The sequence below is a fragment of the Callithrix jacchus genome, chromosome 6, assembly GCF_049354715.1.
Source record: "Callithrix jacchus isolate 240 chromosome 6, calJac240_pri, whole genome shotgun sequence".
Lineage (NCBI taxonomy): Eukaryota > Metazoa > Chordata > Mammalia > Primates > Cebidae > Callithrix > Callithrix jacchus.
In genome coordinates, this window is record NC_133507.1 from 19,291,057 (window position 1) to 19,315,300 (window position 24,244).

General features: G+C 50.1%; 1 protein-coding gene across 3 annotated transcripts in view; it reads left to right on the forward strand.

The window, feature by feature from the left end:
* The window catches only part of SEMA4B (semaphorin 4B), a 65,053-nt gene that overhangs the window by 3,299 nt on the left and 37,510 nt on the right, over nucleotides 1-24,244 (forward strand). The window contains exon 2 of one of the 3 annotated variants that reach the window (XM_078326782.1): nucleotides 13,832-13,924. The exons of 1 other annotated variant lie outside the window; for it this stretch is intronic. In XM_078326782.1, the coding sequence (XP_078182908.1) occupies nucleotides 13,883-13,924 (42 nt within the window). In that variant the 5' untranslated portion in view covers nucleotides 13,832-13,882. Of the gene's footprint in view, nucleotides 1-13,831; nucleotides 13,925-15,286; nucleotides 15,432-24,244 lie in introns of those variants that run through there. One more of the 3 variants, XM_035303826.3, reaches the window with a different exon arrangement.

Below are 24,244 nucleotides of genomic sequence, written 5' to 3' on the forward strand. Positions count from 1 at the left end.
TGGACGCTATTGTTATTTTATCATGAGGCCTCCTCCCTCAGATCAGGAGCTGGCCACTCCCTGTTGCAGGAGAACCAGATCCCGTGGGAGCCCCTTCCCGGCCCAGGTGCTCCTGAGGCCCAGCACGGGTGCTGGGAAAGTTTGCAACGGGAATAAAGGGAACAAAGGCTCCAGGTGCCATCAATGCTTGGTCTGGCTGGAAGCCAGCTTCCTGCTGGATCAGATTGCTCTTGGCTGTCTGGGTTCATGGAGCTGAACCCTCCTCCCTGTCCCTGCCAACTGAGGGCTGAGGGGTAAGCCTCGTGACACTAGACAGGGCCTAGCATGGGCAGTGCACTTCCTTTCTGGAACCCAGTGCTGGGATCTCACTGGCTGAAACAGGAAACCTTGGGTTGCTGAGAGGGGCCTATTCTGGGTCCTCCTTCCACCATGTGACCTCAGCGAACCCCCTCCCAACCTCTCCTGGAGGGGTAGTCTTGGGTGTAGAGGCTGCACCTGGGATGTGAGACCTGGGCTTGAATGCCACCCCAGGATGGAGCAGTGAAGTAACCTTAGGCAAGCTCGCTCTCTGTCTCAACTTTCTGCTAGGAAGGTTCAGGAGGTTGTGCTGGTTCATGAATAAAGCCCTTGCAAGCCCTTCAAATTCACCACTGCCTCTAACATGGTCTATAAGAGACTGAACTTTTTTTTTTTTTTTAGATGAAGTCTCACTCTCACCTAGGCTGGAGTGCAATGGCACGACCTCGGCTCACTGCAACCTCTGCTTCCTGGGTTCAAGAGATTCTCCTGCCTCATCCTCCCTAGTAGCTGGAATTACAGGTACATGCCACCACACCTGGCTAATTTTTGTATTTTTAGTAGAGATAGGGTTTCACTATATTGAACAGGCTGGTCTTGAACTCCTGACCTCAGGTGATCTGCCCGCCTCGACCTCCCAAAATGCTGGGATTACAGGCGTGAACCACTGCGCTTAGCCCGGGAGATGAAACTTCAAACGCAGCACAGACACAAACTAGACCGTGTCCGCCTGTCCTCAAAACCTCAAACTAGACCGTGTCCGCCTGTCCTCCAAACCTGCCACAAGCCGGGCCTCCTCCTGCCAGCTTCTCCCGCTCCCAGTCACCAGGCTTAAGTTCCTTGAATAGGTCTTTGTTCCTGCCTTAGGGCTTTTGCACTTGCTGTCTCTTTGTCCTGAAACACTTTGAGTTCCAGGTCCTTCTCTGTCTGGCTTTGTCACTCAGGTCTTGTGACCTCCTCAGAGCAGCCTTCTTCCACACCCCTGCCTTGTCCCTGTCAATCAACATCATCCAGTTTTATGTCATCCAGAGCATATCTCTCTCTGAAATGATCCCGTTTCTATTTGTCTCCCCCCTTTTTTTTTTAGACAGAGTCTTGCTCTGTCGCCCAGGCTGGAGTACAATAGCGATATCTCAGCTCACTGCAACCTCCACCTCCTGGGTTCACACGATTCTCCTGCCTTGGCCTCCTGAGTAGCTGGGATTACAGGCACATACCATATTTTTAGTAGAGGCAGGGTTTCACTATGTTAGTCAGGCTGATGTTGAACTCCTGACCTGGTGATCCACCCACCGGGCCTCCCAAAGTGCTGGGATTATAGGCATCAGCCACTGCACCCTGCCCTATGTCTACCTCCCTCCACCAGAAGCTAAGCTCTGTGAAGACAGGGAACCTGTCTGTTCTTTTTCCCTGTATCTCCCCAGAAGTGCCAGAGCAGTGCTTGGCACAGTAGGCACTCACGGACTCTCTGTAGACTTCCAACCCCGGAAGACCCACCTTGAAGTAGGGTCTGGGCCACCTGTGCCCATCATTTCTCTGTGCCCTGGGGCAGTGGCCTGGCACTGCCATGAGGCAGCTTTGTGGGTGAGAAACACTATCCCCTTCCAAAACACTTTCACATGTGGGGCCTCATTTGCACCTCCCAGTAACTCTGTGAGACAGGTACAGCAGGGTCATAAACTCCGTTTCACAGATGAGAAAATCAGCGTGCCCAGAGGCTTCAGGAGCATGCCTAAGGCCATATGCCTCACTGGGGCAGAACCGGGAAGAGAACTATGAGTCTCAGGAAGCTTCAGGACCTCAAGCCAGACATAGAATGCCGAACATGCACACATCGATCCCATCTCTCAATTAGGCCATGTTGTCCAGGTACATGTGTTTACAATTACTGCATGAGCCGGTTCTGCTCTGATCTCTGAAGTGCTTTTGAGCTCTCGATGTTTCTAGGGCTGTTGGATATGTGTGATGAGACTTACCTTTAGGTCTCTTCCAGGGAAACTATTCTTACCTTCTTCCTGCACTGAGAAACCAAAGTCTCAGCCCTATTCTGCCACAGAATCCCAGCGATGCCTCTATATAGTACCTAGCACATAGTACTTCCTATTCTACACAGTACATATACTTCACACCCAGTTTCATGTATATTCAACTGCAGATGAGGTTCAGAGAGGTGAGGGGACTGGCTGGCTCATATAGGAAAATGGCAAAGGGAAGTCTAGAATTTAGCTGGTCTGGTGCCAAGCACACGTTCCTCCCACCAGACTCATATGCATGTGAACTCACTTCCAGTTGCATGGAGGATGGAGTTCTTCACAGCTAAATTGTTAAAACCATAACACCATCTTTAGATGCCTTTATTAAGCTCATTAAAAGCTTCTCTGGGCCAGGCACGGTGGCTCATGCCTGTAACCCAGCACTTTGGGAGTCCAGGCAGGTGGATTACCTGAGGTCAGGAGTTCAAGACAAGCCTGACCAAGAGGATGAAACCCCATTTCTACTAAAAATACAAAAATTAGCCAGGTGTGGTGGCGTGTGCCCATAATCCCAGCTACTTGGGAGGCTGAGGCAGGAGAATGACTTGAACCCAGGAGGTGGAGGTTGCAGTGAGCTAAGATCACACCATTGCACTCCAGCCTGGGTGACAGAGTAAGAGTTCATCTCAATTAAAAAAAAAAAAAAAAAAGGCCGGGCACGGTGGCTCAAGCCTGTAATCCCAGCACTTTGGGAGGCTGAGGCGGGTGGATCACGAGGTCAAGAGATCAAGACCATCCTGGTCAACATGGTGAAACCCCATCTCTACTAAAAATACAAAAAATTAGCTGGGCATGGTGGCATGTGCCTGTTCAGGAGGCTGAGGCAGGAGAATTGCCTGAACCCAGGAGGCGGAGGTTGTGGTGAGCCGAGATCGTGACATTGCACTCCAGCCTGGGTAACAAGAGCAAAACTCTGTCTCAAAAAAAAAAAAGCTTATTGGCCAGGAGGCCAGGCATGTTGGCTCATGCCTGTAATCCCAGCACTTTGAGAGGTCAAAGTGGGAGGACTGCTTGAGCCCAGGACTTTGAGACCAGCCTAGGCAACATAGCAAAACCCTATCTCTACCAAAAATACAAAAATTAGTTGGGTGTGGTGGTGCACACCTATGATCCCAGCTACTTGGGAGGCTGAGGTGGGAGGATGGTTTGAGCTTGGGAGGTCAAGGCTGCAGTGAGCCAAAATCACATCACTACACTCCAGCCTGGGCAACAGAGACAGACCCTGTCTTAAAAAAAATTATTAAGTCCTTGCCATGGCCTTCTGTTAGATCTTCAGCCGGTGAGAGAGGAGATGAGAGCATGAGAAGAAACCTTGTGATGGAATACGGGACAGCTCCTCCAAATGAGGGCAGAAATCTGTACTTATCTTATTGGTAACTTTACAAACATGTATCTCTGTTGTGTGCAGACACACGGAAAAAGTCTGGAAGGATGTGCTCCAAAATGCCAGTAGCAGCATCTCTGGGAATCACCTGATGGGTGACTTTTTCACTCCCTTCTCTCTTTTTTTTTTTTTTTCTTTAGATGAAGTTTCACTCCTGTTGTCCAGCCTAGAGTGCAATGGTGCAAGCTTGGCTCACAGTAACCTCCGCCTCCCAGGTTCGAGCAATTCTTCTTTCTCAGCCTCCCAAGTAGCTGGGCTTTCAGGCATGCACCACCACACCCAGCTAATTTCGTATTTTTCTTTTATATTTTATTTATTTATTTATTTTATTGAGATGGGGTTTCACCATGTCGGCCCAGCTGTTCTTGAACTACTGACCTCATGGTCTGCCCACTTCTCCTTCCCAAAGTGCTGGGATTACAGGCATGAGTCACTATGCCTGGCTAATTTTGTATTTTTAGTAGAGATGGGGTTTCTCCATGTTGGTCAGGCTGGTCTCAAACTCCCAACCACAGGTCATCTGCTCGCCTCTGCCTCCCAAAGTGCTGGGATTACAGGCATGAGCCACTGTACCCGGCCCACTCCCTTGATTATACTTGTCTGAAATTTTATTTTATAATAGGCAAGCATTTCCTTTATAATCAGAAAAAGGTAATAAAGCTATTTTCTTTTTTTTTTTTTAATTTTGACATGGAGTTTCACTCGTTTCCCAGGCTGGAGTGCAATGGTGGGATCTCAGCTCACTGCAACCTCTGACTCCCTGGTTCAAGGGATTCTCTCACTTCAGCCTCCTGAGTAGCTGCTGAGCCATTGCACCTGGCCAATAAAGCCATTATCATTTTAAAAAAGAATTGAGACTGGGCACGGTGGCTCACAGCTGTAATCCCAGCACTTTGGGAGACCAAGGTGGCTGGTTTGCAAGGCCAGGAGTTCGAGACCAGCCTGGCCAATATGGTGAAACCCCATCTCTACTAAAAACATAAAACTTGGCCAAGCATGGTGGCAGGTGCCTGTAGTCCCAGCTACTGTGGAGGCTGAGGCAGGAGAATCTCTTGAATGGGGAGGCAGAAGTTGCAGTGAGCCAAGATCACACCACTGCACTCTAGCCTGGGTGACAGAGCAAGGCTCTGTTTCAAAAAAAAAAAAAGTAAAGAAAAAATATTGAAAAAAGCTACTGAATAGGCCAAGCATGGTGACATGGGCCTGTAGTCCCAGCAACACAGGAAGCTGAGGTGGGAGGATTGCTTGAGGCCAGGAATTGGAGGCTGCAATAAGCCATGATTATGTATGTGAATAACCATCACACTTCAGCCTGGGCAACATAGTAAGACCCAATCTCATGAAACAGGAAGGAAGGAAGGCCACTGAATAGAAATAAAAGAATGAGGGTAGCTGGTGCGGTGGTTCACGCCTGTAATCCCAGTACTTTGGGAGGCAGAGTGGGCGGATCACCTGAGGTCAGGAGTTCGACACCAGCCTGACCAATATGGTGAAACCCCATCTTAAAAAAAAAAAAGAATGAGGGTTGGGCATGGTGGCTCATGCCTGTAATCTCAGCACTTTGGGAGCCTGAGGTGGGCAGATCACCTGAGATCGGAAGTTTGAGACTGGCCTGACCAACATGGGGAAATTCTGTCTCTACTAAAAATACAAAATTAGCCAGGTATGGTGGGGAGAGCCTGTAATCTCAGCTACTCGGGAGGCTAAGGCAGGAGAATCGTGGAGGCAGAGGTTGCAGTGAGCTGAGATCGCGCCATTGCACTCCAGCCTGGGCCACAAGAGCGAGACTCCATCTCAAAAAAAAAAGGGAAGAAGTGTTGATACATGTTTCTGACACTTTCAGTCGATCATTCTGGGGATGCAGGTGGAATCTGTGTCAGCCATGAATGGACCCTCTACTTGGCGGGCACTCAAAATATCAAGGTAATGAGGGCTAAGCAGACGTCTTCCAGTGAATGACACGGAAATGATACACCTCTCAGCCGTCTCTTTGTACAACTCTCATCTTTCTCAGGATCCTAATGATTCATGTCACAGGCCCTTTCCAAAGACTGTGTGGCAGCTCTGGAGGAAAACCAACCAGTGATATGACTCGTTTGTGGATAATTGTCGTGAGTCAGACCTGGTTGAGTCCTCTGGAGTTTCCAGGCCACTAACTTCTCTGCCTGAACCCTTGAGTCAGGGTCAGTCAGCCCAGAATTGAATGTGTACGTGCTTCCCAGCCCTGTTCTTCCTGCCCGCCCCCCAGCCTTCACACAGGCATTTCTGCAGGCACTCACAAGCCTCCCCAGCCGTAGATCCTGGAAAGGGTGCATGCATGTCTGGCTTAGTCATCCATCCACGGAGGTTTGCACAGCCCTACCTGAGTGCTAAGATTAGGCTGTAAACTGCCAGAATGAACCAAAGGAGGGAAAATAAATATCAGCACTCTCCCATAAATTTTGCAATCGTCAGCTGTAGTTTAGCTGTGATTTAGAGCATTTGTTTTGTGAATAACCTATACGTCTGTCAATAGTGATCCATTATGATACATTGTGGTGGTGGCCACCTGGTAATCAGCTACTCAGGAGGGTGAGGTGGAAGGATCACTTGAGTCCAGGAGTTCTGGGCTGTAGTGTATGATGCTTATACTGTGTCCATACTAAGTTGGGCATCAATATGGTGAGCTCCTGGGAGCTGAGGGACCACCATGTTAGGTCTAAGGAGAGGTGAACCAGCCCAGGTGTGAAACAGCACAAGCCAAAACTCTGGTGCTGATTAGGAGCAGGATGGTTCTGTGAATAGCCGCCGTACTCCAGACTATGCAACTTAGCAAGACTCTGTCTCTAAAAAAAAGTGTGTGTGTGTGCATGTGTGTGTGTATAAAATACATTGTGGTATATCCAAAGAATAGATTACCATGCAGCTATTTAAAAGAATGAAGTAGAGGTATGTAAGGTGACATAGAAAGGGTCAGTTTGGCTGGGCACAGTGGCTCAAACCTCTAATCCTAACAGTTTGGGAGGCTGAGGCAGGAGAATCATTGAGCCCAGGGGTTCAAGCCTGCAGTGAGCTATGATCACACCACTGCTCTCCAGTCTAGGTGACAGTGTGAAATCTGGTCCCTAAAAAACCCAAAAACCGAAAACAAAAACAAAGGGTCAGTTAAGAGGAACATTGCTGGCTGGGCACAGTGGCTCACGCCTATAATCCCAGCACTTTGGGAGGCTGAGGCGGGTGGATCACGAGGTCAAGAGATCGAGACTATCCTGGTCAACAAGGTGAATCACTGTCTCTACTAAAAATACAAAAATTAGCTGGGCATGGTGGCACGCACCTATAGCCCTGGCTACTCGGGAGGCTGAGGCAGGAGAATTGCTTGAACCCAGGAGGCAGAGGTTGCGGTGAGCCGAGATTGTGCCATTGCACTCCAGCCTGGGTAACAAGAGCGAAACTCCATCTCAAAAAAAAAAAAAAGAAGAAGAACATTGCATAGCAGTGTGTGTATATTACACTTCTATTTGTGTGCTTATCTACTACTATTATTATTATTGAGATTAAGTTTCACTCTTGTTGCCCAGGCTGGAGTGCAATGGCACAATCTTGGCTCACTGCCACCTCAGCCTCCTTGGTTCAAGCGATTCTCTTGCCTCAGCCTCCCGAGTAGCTGGGATTACAGGCGCTTGCCACCTAAAATTAAAAAAAAAATGCCCAGCTAATTTTTGTATTTTTGGTAGAGATGGTTTCACTGTGTTTGCCAGGCTGGTCTCAAACTCCTGACCTTGTGATTTGCCCGCCTCGGCCTCCCAAAGTGCTGGGATTACAGATGTGAGCCACCTCACCTGGCATAATTTTCGAATTTTTCTACAAAGAACATGATTAAGTAATAAAGACAAAAATTATTTAAATATGTCTTCAGACACTTTTTTTTTTTTTTTTTTTTTTGAGGCAGGGTCTTGCTTTGCTGCCCAGGCTGGAATGCAGTAGTGCAATCATGGCTCACTGCTACCTCAACCTTGCAGGCTCAAGCCATCCTGCCACCTCAGCCTCCCGAGTAGCTGGGACTTCAGGAATGTGCCAACATGCCCAGCTAATTTTTTTATTTTTTTTGTAGAGATGAGCTCTCACTATGTTGCCCAGGCTGGTCTTGAACTCCTGGACTCAAGCCATCCTCCCCTTTGGCCTCCGAAGGCGTCAGGATTTGAGCCAATGCACCTGGTCCACTTCTTATTATCTATACTATTGATGCTCAAGGTCATCTGCTGTCAGAGGTGACTGGGCATGAGGCTGGGATCAGGAAGCCTTGGTTTCTGCTGAGTGTGACCTTGGGCAAGCCACCTGGAGGGGGAGGTATTTGCATCCACCTTTTTTTTTTTTTTTTTAAATAAAGATGGGTTTTCACCATGTTGGTCAGGCTGGTCTTGAACTCCCGACCTTAGGTGATCCACCCACCTTGGCCTCCAAAGTGCTTGGATTACAGGCGTGAGCCACCACACCCAGCCTTGCATCCACTTTTTACAGATAGATAACCCATGTGTAGAGACCGCCCATGCTGTGCTCAAGATCCCATAGTTCTTAGTGCCAGGGCTAGATTTTTTTTTTCCTTTTTCTTTTCTTTGTTTGTTTGTTTTTTGAAATGGAGTCTCACTCTATCGCCCAGGCAGAAGTACAGTGGTGTGATCTCGGCTCACTGCAACCTCCACCTCCCAGATTCAAGCAATTCTCCTACCTCCACCTCCCGAGCAGCTGGGATTACAGGTGCCCACCACCATGAGCGGCTAATTTTTGTATTTTCAGTAAAGACAGAGTCTCGCTGTGTTGGCCAGGCTGGTCTAAACTCCTGACCTCAAGTGATTTGCCTGCGTCAGCCTCCGAAAGTGGTGGGATTACAGGTGTGAGCCACTGCGCGTGGCCTGAGTAAGGATTTTCTCCACTACACCAGAGTTACACTTTTCTGAGCCTCATCTCTAAAAGGACAGTCAGGATACAGTCCCTTCCAGCTGAAAATATTCAGTATCCATAGGAAGTTTCCCCTCCCCCATCATTCCTGGCACGTCTCCATGCCCAAACAGTTGGTGTATGTGCCCCATTTGTCAGATGCCAGCCTTCCCTGGCCGGCAGGATTTCAGGCTGGGTTAAGAGCACTCCAGCCTGCCCCATGGCCACAAAGAGGGTGAGGGTAGGGGTGCTCTGTGGCTGGGCATCTGGCCGGGTGCCTGCAGAACCAGGCAAGAACTGCCCACGAAGGCTGCTGGGAACTCGCTATCTTTCCATTTAAACAGACACTGGCTGTCTGTTGAGTTTCTGGAAACATCTGACCTTTTGCAGAGCATCTCAGAAGTTGTCAGGGAGGGCTGGAGGGAGCCTTCTCACTTTCTGTAAACGGTTTAACCCTTTCTACAAAACCCTTCACAAGAAAAAGAAGAGGGCAGTTTCCAGGGAACTGGAAAGGTTTGTTTGTCCTATTTTGTTGGCTGGGGAGGTAGAACATTCCTGGGGGCAGGGAGGAGACTTTGAGCCCAGAGACCTCCTGGGTCATTTTTTCTGATCTCCTGTTTCTGGGACTGGAGGCTGTCAGGGGAGTGAGGGGCAGGGGATGGGTGAGATAGAGGTCCTGGAGGGAGGGGAGGAGCTGAAAGGAGGCAGCTCCCTTTGCCCAGAGCAGAGGCTCTACTGAGGACAAGGGTTTGGGCCACCAGACCAGGACGGCTTCTCTGACAGAGTAAGCAGTGGACTTTATCCTGCAAATGTTTTGTTATATATATATTTTTTAAGAGAGCAGTGTAGAGAGGTGGCCAGAGAAAGGAGGGCAGCCTGGGTGGTGCTGAGGGCCCATCTGAGGCTGATGACCTGGATTTCCAGTGGAACCCTTCACCCTAAGTGACTCTCTCTAGCCACTGTTGAGGAAGAGGTGCTAAGAAAGTGGGTCACAAAGCTCATCTAGAGCTTTCTTTCTTTCTTTTTTTTTTTTTTAGATGGAGTCACACTCTGTCGCCCAGACTGGAGTACAGTAGTGTGATCTCCGCTCACTGCAACCTCCACCTCCTGGGTTCAAGTGATTGTTCTGCCTCAGCCTCCCTAGTAGCTGGGACTACAGGCTCACGCCACCAACCCCAGCTAACATCTGGAACTTTCCCACACAGCAAAAATGACTGCAAGGAGCGTTAGGGAATTCAGGCCATAGGTTGTTGGAATGGTCTCTAAGTGGGTGAGAAGGGAGTGGGCAGGGAGAACAGCTGGCAGATTGGGAGAAGGTGGAACATCAGCTACCTGGAGAGGCTGCTGAAGTCCAGGGATGGTCTGAGGGATTGTGTCAAACCAGAAAGTTGGAAGAAAAAGAGGTGGGACTTAAAGGGCGGGACGCCTGAATTTGCCGATGAAGCCATTACCACTGGTAAAATGGGAATGCAGTTGAAGTGGGGTCAGGGAGGTCATCCAGGATGTAAGAAAGCAGACGCGGCTGGGCACAGTGGCTCACGCCTGTAATCCCTGCACTTTGGGGGCGGGTGGCCTAAGGTCAGGAGATTGACACCAGCCTGACCAACATGGTGAAACCCTGTCTCTACTAAAAATATAAAAATTAGCTGGGCATGGTGGCAGGCCTGTGTAATCCCAGCTACTTGGGAGGCTGAGGCAAGAGAATCACTTGAACCCTGGAGGTGGAGGTTGCGGTGAGCTGAGATCACGTCGCTGCACTCCAGCCTGGGTGACAGAATGAGACTCCGTGTCAAAAAAAAAAAAAAGAAAGTAGATGCAGGACTTGTCACCAAAGACAATGACTGGAGCTCTAGGTGGAGAACTGGGAGCCACATGCCCTCTAGTGACAGGGATGTAGCCAGAGGTGGGTGGACAGCCTCAGCGTTTTCTTCTGTTTTCTTCTAGCAGTTTGTGATAACCTCAGGGCTTTTATCAGAGGATGGAGGAAGATTATTCAAGAGGAGTGTAGGGATGCCTCAGGTCCTGGGGAAGGAGAGGAAGACAGGAGTGAGATGCAGGATGGAGCAGAAGCAAGGAAAGACAGGCAGTCTGGGAGAGAAAGAAGTCAGAGTCAGTGAGGCCAGGCGTGGTGGCTCCTGCCTGTAATCCCAGCACTTTGGGTGGATTACCTGAGGTCAGGAATTCCAGACCAGCCATGGCCAAGGTGGTGAAACCTCATCTCTACTAAAAATACAACAAGCTGGGCGCAATGGCTCATGCCTGTAATCCCAGCACTTTGGGAGGCCGAGGCAGGTGGATCACGAGGTCAAGAGATCGAGACCATCCTGGTCAACATGGTGAAACCCCGTCTCTACTAAAAATACAAAAATTAGCTGGGCATGGTGGCACGTGCTTGTAATCCCAGCTACTCAGGAGGCTGAGGCAGGAGAATTGCCTGAACCCAGGAGGCGGAGGTTGCGGTGAGCTGAGATCGAGCCAGGCACTCCAGCCTGGGTAACAAGAGCAAAACTCCGTCTCAAAAAAATAATAATAATAAATTAATTTAAAAAAATACAACAATTAGTCCAGGCATAGTGGCTCATGCCTATAATCCAAGCACTTTGGAGGCCAAGGCAGGTGGATCACCCGAGGTCGGGAATTCAAAACCAGCCTGACCAACATGGTGAAACCCCATCTTAAAAAAAAAAAAAAAAAAAAATACAACAATTAACCAGGTGTGGTGGCGGGCGCCTGCAATCCCAGCTACTCAGGAGGCTGAGGCAGCAGAATCGCTTGAACCTGGGAGACAGGGGTTGCAGTGAGCCAAGATCTCGCCATTGCACTCCAGCTTGGGTGACAGAGTGAAACTCCCTCTCAAATAAATAAATAAATAAATAAATAAATAAAAGGCCGTGCATGGTGGCTCATGCCTAGACTCACAGCACTTTGGGATGCTAAGGCCGGCAGATCACCTGAGGTCGGGAGTTCGAGACTAGCCTGACCAACATAGAGAAACCCCCGTCTCTACTAAAAATACAAAATTCGCCAGGTGTGGTGGTACGTGCCTGTAATCCCAGCTACTTGGAAGGCTGAGACAGGAGAATTGCTTGAACACAGGAGGCAGAGGTTGCCGTGAACTGAGAAGCCTGGGCAAGGAGAGGGAAACTCCATCTCAAAACAAATAAAAAAACAAAGTGTGCTTGCTTTACCTACGAGCAGCAGTGACAATCTCCTAGTAATGTGGGAATTGATTAGATATGCCAATTTTTAGGTCCCATTCCAGACCTACCAAGTCAGCTGGGTGGGGCCCCACAATCTGTTAATTTAACCAGCTTTCTGGTGATTTTGATACATACCTGTTTGAGAATCACTGAAACATGGCATTGGGAAAAGTGGTTCATTTTATGGAAAAAATAACATTGAGTTATTTTTATCATCACATGGAAAAGACTTCATATGGAATACAGACTTACATACAATGCTGAAGAATGTCTGTGACCTCGGGGCAGGGATGAACTCTGTAAAACCTCCAGGGATGTTTATGGCCAGGTGCAGTGGCTCACGCCTGTAATTCCAAACTTTGGGAGGTCAAGGTGGTCAGATGGCTTGTCAGGAGTTCTGAGACCAGCCTGGCCAACGTGGAGAACCTCGCCTCTACTAAAAATAGATTAACTATAATCTATTTATAGTTTAGAACCTTTATTTATAGAACCTCGCCTCTACTAAAAACGATTAGTGTGGCATTCTGGCACAAACCTGTAATCCACCTACTTGGGAGACTGAGGCAGGAGAATTGCTTGAACCCAGTAGGCAGAGGTTGCAGTAAGCCGAGATCACACCATTGCACTCCAGCCTGGGTGACAGAACAAGACTCCATCTCAGAAAAAAAAAAAGCTATCCTGGGGTGTTTAAAATCTATTTTTTCCAAATATATATATATTACACATATTATATTTATATATACATATATTATTATTTTTGAGATGGATCTTGTCTTACTGCAACCTCTGCCTCCTGGGTTCAGGCAATTCTCCTGCCTCAGCCTCCTGAGTAGCTGGGATTACAGGCACGCGCCACCATGCCCAGCTAATTTTTTGTACTTTTAGTAGAGACGGGGTTTCACCATGTTGACCAGGATGGTCTCGATCTCTTGACCTCGTGATCCACCTGACTCGGCCTCCCAAAGTGCTGGGATTACAAGCTTGAGCCACCGCACCCGGCCAGAAGTGCTGATTTTTAACATAGCGGCTTGTCAGGCATAGCTTGCAGGGGCTAGGTGACCTTAAGCGAGACCTCTAACTTAGCTGTGCTCTTCGTATCCTTAGCAAGGCTTGTCCCCACTCCAGCACTGTTTGAAAGGCGGAGCTACTAAGAGGATTGGGAGGATTTTAAAAGCGGTTTGTACAGGTTCATGGCCTTAGCTATAAACACAGTACATATTGCTACTAATTGGATGACCATAAGGAGGAAGGAATAATTTAAGGGGCAGAAGGAAGTAATTGAAGTGTATAAAGGTTTATTGACAAGGATGCATCTCTGCATTACTTAAGATAATGAACAATTAGAAACAAATACCTACCTGATTAAAAATGTGTGCTACATTCTTGGGATAGAATACATTAAAATGAAAGTATGCAAGAATTCTTTTTTTTTTGAGACAGAGTTTCGCTGTTGTTACCTAGACTGGAGTGCAATGGCACGATCTCGGCTCACTGCAACCTCCACCTTCTGGGTTCAAGCAATTCTCCTGCCTCAGCCTCCAGAGTAGCTGGGACTACAGGTGCGCACCACCATGCCCAGCTAATTTTTGTATTTTTAGTAGAGACGGGGTTTCACGTTGTTGACCAGGACGGTCTTGATCTCTTGACCTTGTGATCCACCCGCCTCGGCTTCCCAAAGTGCTGGGATTATAGGGATGAGCCATCATGCCCGGCCTCAGAATTCTTATTTTTTAAAAAGTTTTCTAGAGATGGGATCTCACTGTATTGCTCACTGAAACTTCTGGGCCCAAGTGATCCTCCCACCTCAGCCACCTGAGTAGTTGGGACTACAGGTGCACCTGGCAATCATTTTTTCTTTTCCTTTTTTTTTGGTAGAGGTGGGGGTCTTGCCACGTTGCCCAGGCTGGTCTTGAACTCCTGGCTTCAAGCCATCCTCCTGCTGGGATTACAGAAGTGAACCACTGTGCTCAGCCAAGAATTTTTTTTCTTTCTTTTTTTAGAGAGACGGGGTTTCACTGTGTTATCCAGGTTGGTCTCGATTTCCTGACTTCATGCTCTACCTGCCTCGGTCTCCCAAAGTGCTGGGATTACAGGTATGAACCACCGCACCTGGCCTTTTTTTTTTTTTTTTTTTTTGAGATGGAGTCTGGCTCTGTTATCCAGGCTGGATGCAATGGCAAGATCTCGTCTTACCATAACCTCCTCCTCCCGGGTTCAAGTGATTCTCCTGCCTCAGCCTCTGGAGTAGCTGGGATTACGGGCGCCCCCATACCCGGCTAATGTATTTTTAGTAGAGATGGGGTTCCTCCATGTTGGCCAGGCTGGTCTGGAACTCCCGACCTCAGGTGATCTGCTCGCCTCGGCCTCCCACAGTGCTGGGATTACAGGTGTGAGCCACCATGCCCAGCCGTGATATTATTTTTAATTGTGTTTTTCTGTTGTCTAACTGTCCGGCACTAAATATGTGTTCACTATTATGGAGAGGTAACAAAAGTAACCCATTTTTTCTTCTACTGGAGGCGATAGGCAGCAATTCCCGGAGAGAAGAGAGTGCAGGATAGTGTACACTTAGGCCAGGCCTGCCCAGCCCTGGAACGGGCTGCCACTTAGCCTTTGGTTTCTGTAGTCTCTTGACCCAGCAGCTCAGGCCAGCTCAGCCACTTACAAGCCCAGAACTGGTTGTTTCAGTATCCGCCCTGAAAGCTGCTGCTGCTTTCCTGGAAGATAGGAGCACTGGGACGCAGGAGCTAGACAGGGAGGTCCAAGGTCACTTGATAAACGCGAGGTATTTATAAGCCTATCTTTCGCCCATCCTGAAGATCTCCGTTTCGTTTCACTCTCTCAGCACGCACGCCCACTGGATGTAAAGGGAGCAGGAGCAGATTTCTCTCCGGTGGAGATGTGGGTGGTTTCACGGCGTGGCTCTGCCCTCCTCTCTCTCACTTGCCTCCTTCTGTAAACAATACCGCCATTATTGAGAGCTGAGCGCGTGCCAGGTGCGTGCCTCCACCATGGCATCTCTCACCACAACCTGCGGGGTCTCTAGTGTACTGATGCCCACTTTACAGATGGAAAACTCAAGGCTCAGAGAGGTTAAGAAACTCCTCCTAGGTAACACAGGCGGTTAGGATTTCAACCCATGCCAGCCCAGACTCCAGCTATTGAGGCCGCCCGCTGTGGCCCAGGTCCAGCAAGGCCGAGTCTCCCGAGTTCAAGGACCGCACAGTCCCATGGTGGGCAGTGGGACCCGACAGGCAGGGGTGGGGGTGGCTTCGAATACAGCGTGGCTGCAGTGGCTGCAAATGGCCGGGGGCGGCGGTGGGGCTGGGGGGCACGGCCCGGCCTGCAGCAGGCGAGTCCCGGAGGCTTCCTTGGGCCAATTCCCGTAAACACGGGCGGGGCGGGGCGGGGCTTGGCTGGGGGCCAGCATTTCCGGGGACGCAGCGCCGGATCGAGGGTGTGCGCCCGAGACTCCGGGTACCTAGGGACGGCGCCGGGCCCGCTGAGTCCGGGGACACTACGGGAAGAGCGGCCCCACGGGGGGCGATGCCTGTGCGCTGGCCCTGACCCACTCCATGTAGGCACGGGAGGCCCTGGGAGGTAAGAGCCCCGGCCAGGAAGGTGGCGGACCAGGCCGAAACCCGCGCAGCCGCCGCCCCCACCCTGCACCGCACCTCCTGCCCGGCCCCTCTCCCCAGAGGGCGCCACCTGAACGCTCGGATGGGCACGGGCGCCCGCGCCGGGGTAGCCTGTTGCCATGGCAGCACAGGAGGCTGGGCCCGCGTTCCCATGGCCACCGGGGGCCTCCGAGCCGCGTTCTCCACAAGTCGGTGCACCACCCCTACTCCCAAATCCGGGACCTGGCCCTGCGGGGACGTCATGTGGAATTCGGAAAAGGCCTGGGTCCCTGCGCAATGGTCCTAGGTGTGACCTCCGAGTCAGGCCCTAGGTCACGGCCTCTTTCTTCTCACTAAGCACCGAGGTTGGGGATACGGGCCTGAGAGGGAAGGAAGGTGGGGTCCTGGGAATGAAGCTGCTGTTGCGACTACTCCTAAGCCATTCTGGTCTAGCAAAGAGGTGCAGGAACACTGACTGGGTCACCTCGGAAAGGTCATCAAACCCTGCCCACATTTTCTCTCCAGTAGTATGACTAAGTGATTTGAGTTTAACACAGGAGTCTTCTAAAGGTTGAAATGCCTTAACATTTTGTGTGGGAAGCATACAAAGTTTAAAAAAATTTTTTTCACTGGGTTCTGTGGCTCACCCCTGTAATCCCAGCACTTTGGGAGGCGAGGGTGAGTGGATCACGAGGTCGGGAGTTCAAGACCAGCCGGACCAACAGGGTGAAATCAAGTCTCTGCTAAAATACAAAATTAGCCAGACATGGTGGCCGGCGCCTATAATCCCAGCTACTGGAGAGGCTGAGGCAGGAGAATCCTTGAATCTGGGAGGCAGAGGTTGTAGTGATCAGAGATGCGGCCATTCATTGCACTTCAGCCTGGGCGACAGAGCGAGACTCCTCTCAAAGCAAAACTAAAGAAAACAAAATTTCCATAATGCCTTAGAACTGGAAAAGATTTAGAAAAATCTCAGCCCCACCAGGCACGGTGGCTGGTGCCTGTAATCCCAGCACTTTGGGAGACTGAGGTGGGTGGATCACCTGAGATCAGGAGGTCAAGACCAGCCTGGCCAACATGGTGAAACCCGGTCTCTACTAAAAATACAAAAAAAATTAGCTGGGTGTGGTGGCAGTTAGCTGTAATCCCAGCTACTCAGGAGATTGAGGCAGGAGAATCGCTTGAACCTGGGGTTGCAGTGAGCCAAGGTCGCACCACTGCACTCCAGACTGGGCAACAAGCAAAAGTCCAGGTCAAAAAAAAAAAAAATCACCTTGACCCATCCCCCTTCATTTTCATAAAGGAAACTGAAGCCAGAGAAATTAAATCACTTCCCAAGATGACAGTGAGTTTGTGGGAAGGTCAGGATTTGAACTCAGTCTCCTGACTCCCAGGCCATGGCTGTTTCTTTTGGTGATTATCCTCCCTCCCTCCCTCCCTCCCGTCCTTCCTTCCTTTGGGTGATTATTCTCCCTCCCTTCCTTTCTTCCTTCCCCCCCTCCCTCCCTTTCTTTGAGACAGAGTCTTGCTGGAGTGCAGTGGCGTGATCTTAGCTCACTGCAACCTTCACCTCCCAGGCTCCAGCGATTCTCCTGCCTCAGCCTCCCAAGTAGCTGGGACTACAGGTATATGCCACCATGCCCAGCTAATTTTTGTATTTTTAGTAGAGACAGGGATTACAGATGTGAGCCACCATGCCCAGTTAATTTTTGTATTTTCAGTAGAGACAGGTTTGGCCAGGCTGGTCCTGAACTCCTGTGCTCAGGTTGAGCTCAGAAGATCCACCCACCTTGGCCTCCCAAAGTGCTGGGTTTATAGGTTTGAGCCACTGAACCTGGCCCTTTGGTAGTTAAAGTTTGTGAAATTCAGGAAAATCTGGGATATGTCTCCTTCACCTGGGGCTCAAACTGTTGGTGACAGGCAATCTAAACATGGGGATATTGGCTGGGCATGGTGGCTCACAACTGTAATCCCAGCACCTTGGGAAGTTGAGGTGGGCGGATCACTTGAGCTCAGGAGTTTGAGACCAGCCTGGTCAACATGATGAAACCCCATCTCTACTAAAAATACAAAAATTAGCCAGGCGTGGTGGTGGGCCCTGTAATTCCAGCTGTTAGGGGGACTGAGGCAGAAGAATCGCTTGAACCCAGGAGGCAAAGGTTGCAGTGAGCTGGGTGATAGAGCAAGACTCTGTCTCAAAAATAAATAAAGATGGGGGCATTGGCAACAGTTGAAGTAAAGATGGGAAATGGAGTCCTTGGGGAGGGCTGTGTCTCTCTTCCTGCTGCATAGGTCTTGTGCCTTGAGGCTCTTGCTTTTATGTAGTATCCGACTACATTGGACAGGATGGTCCACAATATGTCCATAGGAGCCGAGCATTCAGCCACTCTCCAAAACACCATCTCTTCTGAAGCCAGCAAAGCTGCTGAGCCTGGAGCTGAGCAAGAAAACCCTTTAGCTTCCCTAAAGCAGGAAAGTGGGATTCTAGTCCCGCCCCATCAGTGTGGTGCTGTTTCCTTTGAAAAGGATAACAGAAAAGTGGGGAGAAGATCCAGGCAGGAGAACTTGAATGAATCTTTTGGAAAGGATTTGAGACAATCAGCTAGAGCAGAAAACATTTGCTGGGCACCTGCTACTTCGATGTTCTGCCCTGGGGCTGGAGATGAAAAACCTAAGTCAGGCAGGCCTTGTCCCTGTATTCAAGGAGCTTGTAGAAGAGAAGGGAGGAGAGGGATGTGATGTGTAACTGAGTGTTTCATTGCAGCATATGAGGTTCTAATAGGAATCTGAGCAGGGTGCAGAGGGAACTCATAGGAGCAACTCTGGAAATTAGTTGAAAACAGCAGGATTCTAGCTTATGCCGCCTGGGAGCACTTCTAGAACTCTACCAGGTTGGCCCTGGCCACTGTCTTTGTTGGAAACAAAATAATGAGAGAGCGAAAGTATCTAAAGAAACACTGGGAGCCAGGTGCAGGGGCTCACGCCTGTACTCCCAGCACTTTGGGAGGCCGAGGTGGGTGGATTACAAGGTCAGGAATTCAAGACCAGACTGACGAACATGGTGAAACCTTGCCTCTACTAAAAATACAAAAATTAGCTGGGCGATGGCCGGGCGCGGTGGCTCACGCCTATAATCCCAGCACTTTGGGAGGCCGAGACGGGTGGATCACAAGGTCAAGAGATCGAGACCATCCTGGTCAACAAGGTGAAACCCCATCTCTACTAAAAGTACAAAAATTAGCTGGGCATGGTGGTGCACGCCTGTAGTCCCCAGCTACTTGGGAGGCTGAGGCAGGAGAATTGCTTGAACCCAGAAGGCGCAGGTTGCAGTGAGCTGAGATCGTGCCATTGCACTCCAGTCTGGGTAACAAAAGCAAAACTCCGTCTCAAAAAAAAAAAAAATTAGCTGGGCATGGTAGTACCTACCTGTAATCCCAGCTACTTGGGAGGCTGAGGCAAGAGAATCACTTGAACCAGGGATGCAGAGGTTGCAGTGAACCGAGATTGCATGACTGTACTCCAGCCTGGGCTACAAAGCAAGACTCTGTCTCAAAAAAAAAAAAAAAAAAAGAAAATAATAATAATAAAAAAGAAATGGGGGCCAGATATAGTGGCTCATGCCTGTAATCCTAGCACTTTGGGAGGCCAAAGTGGGTGGATTGGTTGACTCCAGGAGTTCAAGACCAGCCTGGACAACATGGTGAAACCCGGTCTCTACAAAAAATACAAAAATTAGCTCAGGGCCATAGCTGTAGTGTCAGCTATCCAGGCACTGAGGTGGGAGGGTCACCTGAGCCCAGGGAGGTTGGGGCTTCAGTGAATGGTGATCCTGCACAGCATTCCAGCTTGGGCGTGAGACACTGTCTCAAAAAAATAAAAAAGAAATGGACGGGCACAGTGGCTCACGCCTGTAATCTCAACACTTTGGGTGGCCGATGCAGGTGGATCATGAGGTCAGGAGTTCAAGACCAGCCTGACCAACATGGTGAAACCCTATCTCTACTAAAAATACAAAAATTAGCCAGGCATGGTGTCATGCACCTATAATCCCAGCTATTCAGGAGGCTGAAGCAGGAGAAATTGCTTGAACCTGGGAGGTGGAGGTTGTAGTGAGCCGAGATCACGCCATTGCACTCCAGCTTGGGTGACAAAGTGAGACTGTCTCAAAAAAAAAATATATATATATAGCTAGGTGAGGTGGCTCATGCCTGTAATCCTAGCACTTTGGGAGGTCAAGGTGGGTGGATCACCTGAGGTCAGGGGTTTCAGACCAGCCTGGCCAACATGGTAAAACCCTGTCTCTACTAAAAATATAAAAATTAGCCAGATGTGGTGGCACGTGCCTGTAATCCCAGCTACCCAGGAGGCTGAGGCAGGAGAATCCCTGGAACCTGGGAGACAGAGGCTGCAGTGAGCCAAGATCGTGCCACTGCACTCCAGCCTGGGCAACAGAGTGAGATGCTGTGTCAAAAAAAAAAAAAAAAAAAGTATAACAAAACATACACACACACACACACACACAAAAGTATAGATCAGGATGTGTTTCTCTGGAGAAAAGAGTTTAACAGATTCTGATAAACTGTAAGCTCTGTGAGGGCAGCAACCATGTCAGTTTTCTTAAACTTGAGCAATGCTTAGAAGGCAGCAAGAGCACAAGAAATATGTGTTGCATGAATGAAAGAAGGAAGTGAGTAGGGGGAAGGAAAAGGAGGAAGTGAGCGAAGGGGAGGAGAGGAGTGAAGGAAAGAACAAAAGGTAGGAAGGAAGGAGGGAAGGAAAAAAGGAAGGACAGATGTTTGCTTGTATTATCTGAAGAGGTGGGTGGCTATAACTTGAGACAAAACCTGGTTGAAAATTTTTTTTTTTTTTTTGAGATGGAGTTTTGCTCTCGTTACCCAGGCTGGAGTGCAATGGCGCGATCTCGGCTCACCGCAACCTCTGCCTCCTGGGCTCAGGCAATTCTCCTGCTTCCGCCTCCCGAGTAGCTGGGATTACAGGCACGCGCCACCATGCCCAGCTAATTTTTTGTATTTTTAGTAGAGACAGGGTTTCACCATGTTGACCAGGATGGTCTCGATCTCTTGACCTCGTGATCCACCCACCTCGGCCTCCCAAAGTGCTGGGATTACAGGCGTGAGCCACCGCTCCCAGCAACCTGGTTGAAATTCTGACTATAGGTTGAATATCCACATGGGTTCTGGAGTCAGCAGATCTGGGTTGTGTTCCTAGTCCTGACTTCTCACTTGTGTGACCTTAGCAAGTCCTGGATCCTCTCTGTGCCCCAGTTTCTCGAGTCTGAAATGGGAATACAATACAATAATAAATCATCATATGTCACCCTGTTGTGAGAATTAATGAAATGACTGAATGTAGAAGCTTGGCACAGTCCTCACTTACAGTAGGTGCTCGATAAATATTAATTAGCTCTATAAATGTCAACTTTGATGTAGGTAGAAAGAATTTGCCAAATATTTCATGTCAGGGTTGTATAACTATTCCAAACTAAGGTATAATTTTTTTTCCCTGATAAAGGCTAATTTTGAAAGTTCCCTGTGTCTGCAGACTAACACACCTTAGAAAAATGGCTCTTGACCTTTTTGCGGGGGCAGGGAGTAGAAGGCTGGTAGCAAGGAGCTTTGGAAATTAAACGAAAGCTCTGAGTTTCTCTCTCCTGAAATGGCATATCATTCTTGGGGATCACAGCTCCCTGAAGCCCACCCTGGGGGTGAAGGGACCCCCTGCTTTGCTGCGCTGCTCACAGGCTATCATGAAAGCACTCAGGCAGCATTCCTAGAAGAGGTGGTTGAGAGGAGCAAGGGGGTGTCATACAAGGGGTTTGTGGAAACCAAAAGGAGATGGCTGGAGATAAGCCCACGTGGCCCCTCGGGTGGGTCTCCTTCGAGGGTCAAGCGGGGCTCACTCAGAACCTTGTGGGCTACACAGTCCATGTGTGGTACCACCCACCGGCCCCTCATTCACAGGGCAAAATGGTGGCTGCTGTGTGAAATTCCCTTCAGGGGTGGATCTCCGGTGCCGTCCTCACATCAGCTTTCTGCCAGTGCTCTCTCCTAATACCACTGCTTCAGGGTGGCAAGTGGGCACGCCGCCACAGGTGGTGCATTCCTCAGAACTTCCACTTGGCAAAGCAGGGTGAGAGTGCAGCCTACGGAGCCTTAGGAAATCCGTGGCAACCGGTCTGTGCATCCCCACCACCCTCCTAGGCACACCTGTTCCTGCCCACTCTCTGGGATCAGCCTCAGAACCAGAGCCAGGCTCTGTCTGGCAGCAAGAGTGGCAGCCACCAGGTGACCTGAGGTGATGGGGAAATTCCAGGGCCAGAGAGGCCCTCCTCTCTGGGAAGGAAGAAGCAGAGGGGAGAGCCTTGGGCCTTTGGGAAGGAAGGTTGGCTTCCCGAGGTGGAGGGAGGGCCCTGGCCTGTTCTTTTCCCTCATGCCAGGGGTCTGGGGCTCAGATCAGGATTTTAGAGGGAATAACTTGGTAGCAAATGGGGAGGTAGATTCCTGACTTCATGGGATCTTTGGAACCAGGTCGCGTGCACGTGCGCGTGCGTGTGTGTGTGTGTGTCTTGCTCTGTCGCCAAGCTGGACTGCAGTGATGCCATCATGACTCATTGCAGCTTCCACCTCTCAGGCTCAAACGATCCTTGTACCTCAGCCTTCCAAGTAACTGGGAGCACAGGAGCACACACGCCAACACACCTGGCTAAGTTTTCATTTATTTTTTGTAGAGACTGGGTCTTCCTATGTTGCCAATCTGGTCTCCCCTGGCCAGGCAAGCAGGTACAAAGGCAGAGGCAGACAGTGCCTCCTGAACTCTACTGGGGGAGCAGAAAGTGACAGTGGCAACTTCATGTTCTGCCCTGTCAGGGCAGGGACAGGTTGAGCCCTGCTGATTGCCCCACAGCCCTGTGGGGCGGCAGGATCCCCTCCCAGGGAGTGGCCAGCTCAGGCCCCAACAGGCCCCAGTGCGGGTGGTGCTGGGTGTCAGGCTCCTCACCACAGTGGGCGCACCTGGGGTTTGGGCTGGGCGGGCCGGTTCTTTCTCCCCATAAGAGTTGCAGCCTCAGCACCAGCTTTGCAGAAGGTAGCTGAACTTGAGAGAGTACCCAGAAGGGGGTCCTCGGAGATGGGCAGCTAAGGTACTTCAGAGTTGTTGAGGCCATAGGGCAACTTTCAGATGGGAGGTGAACTAGTAACACAGCAAGCATGACCTTGTCCGCTGAGTGCTCCCTACATGCCAGTGCTGCCCGTGGCTTTCTATGTCCTGTCTCCAGCCACCCCAGGGAGTGCTGCTCATAGTACTCCATCTTAGATGAAGAAGCTGAGGTTCAGAGTAACTGTGTGGCTTGCTAAAAGTCCACAAAATAACAGAAGGTCGGCCAGGCAAGGTGGCTGATGCCTGTAATCCCAGCACTTTGGGAGGCCGAGGCGGGCGGAACACAAGGTCAAGAGATCGAGACCACCCTGGCCAACATGGTGAAACCCCATCTCTACTAAAAATACAAAAATTAGCTGGGCATGGTGGTGTGCGCCTGTAGTCCCAGCTACTTAGGAGGCTGAGGTAGGACAATCGCTTGAACCCAGAAGGCAGAGGTTGCAGTGAGTCGAGATCATACCACTGCACTCCAGCTTGGTGACACAGCGAGATTCTGTCTCAAATAAAATAAAATAACAGAAGGTCCTGAATTCGGACAAAAGAAGCTGTGGGCTCCACCACTGGATTCTACCACTTCCAGGAGCAAGGAAAACGGGAGGCCAGTAGCAAGGAAAATGGTTTGGGGAATGGAGATGAAGTCATTTATTGAGATTTGGTGCCCGACCCTGAGTAAAATCTGCCAGTGAGTTTTGAAGGCAGTAAGAGTGCTGACCCGGGGTGGATGCCCTCTGCTGCAGAAGGCACTGCCCCAAGGAAGCTCCCATCCCCGAGGACCTGGCAGCCACTGGCCGATTTGAAAGTATACACAGGGTGTGCCAGCTGGTGTCCCTTCCTCTTCCACATTATTGATGCTGCAGCTGAGCTGCTGCCCAGCCCCTGGAGAGAAGACACCAGTAGTGTGCCCAGCCAGGGCAGGGTGGCGAGCTGCAGCTGCAGGTTGGCATAAGAGGAGGGCTTGAGGCTATGAGGGGATGGTGGCAGGGGGCCAAGGCCTGGAGAGCTGGGCTGCGGCCAGTGCATGTCTGTGGGGCCTTGCTGGGCAGCCTGCCAGGCAGCACCTGGGGGCGGGGCGGAGCTTGAGTGCTGACCCGGGAGGGGCGGGTGGGACCTTTGGGTTCAAGCTTCACTGGGCTTGGCAGGAGGCCCCTCCCCCACAAGTCAGCATACAAAGCAATGACTCCCAGAGTAGAACTGTGGGAGCTGGAGAGCCAGGTTCCCCTGGGTGGGAATTAGAGCAGGCAGGCTGGCCAGGAGCCTTCTGGCAGGGGCCATCCATGGACGTGGCCTGCATGCAGCTGGGTAAAGGCTGTACCTATGGATGATTAATGGGTATTGATCACTTGGGAGGCCAAAGGTAGCCTGGACATGGCTGATACTTGCCCTGTGCCTGCTCCCTGCCTTTTCCCTTTGTACTGGGCAGGGTAGAAAAGGAGGAGTGTGCATTCATTTACTTTATATTTTTAGCCATGCTTCCCTTTATTTTCTTTCCGCTTTTCTTACTACTCTTCATTTTCCCTCTTCTGTAGCTCCTCTCATTTTTTTCTACCCGATCCTACAGATACCTTTCCCTTTTGGCGTCTTTCCTTCATGATAAAAGATGTAAGATATAAATTTACATAC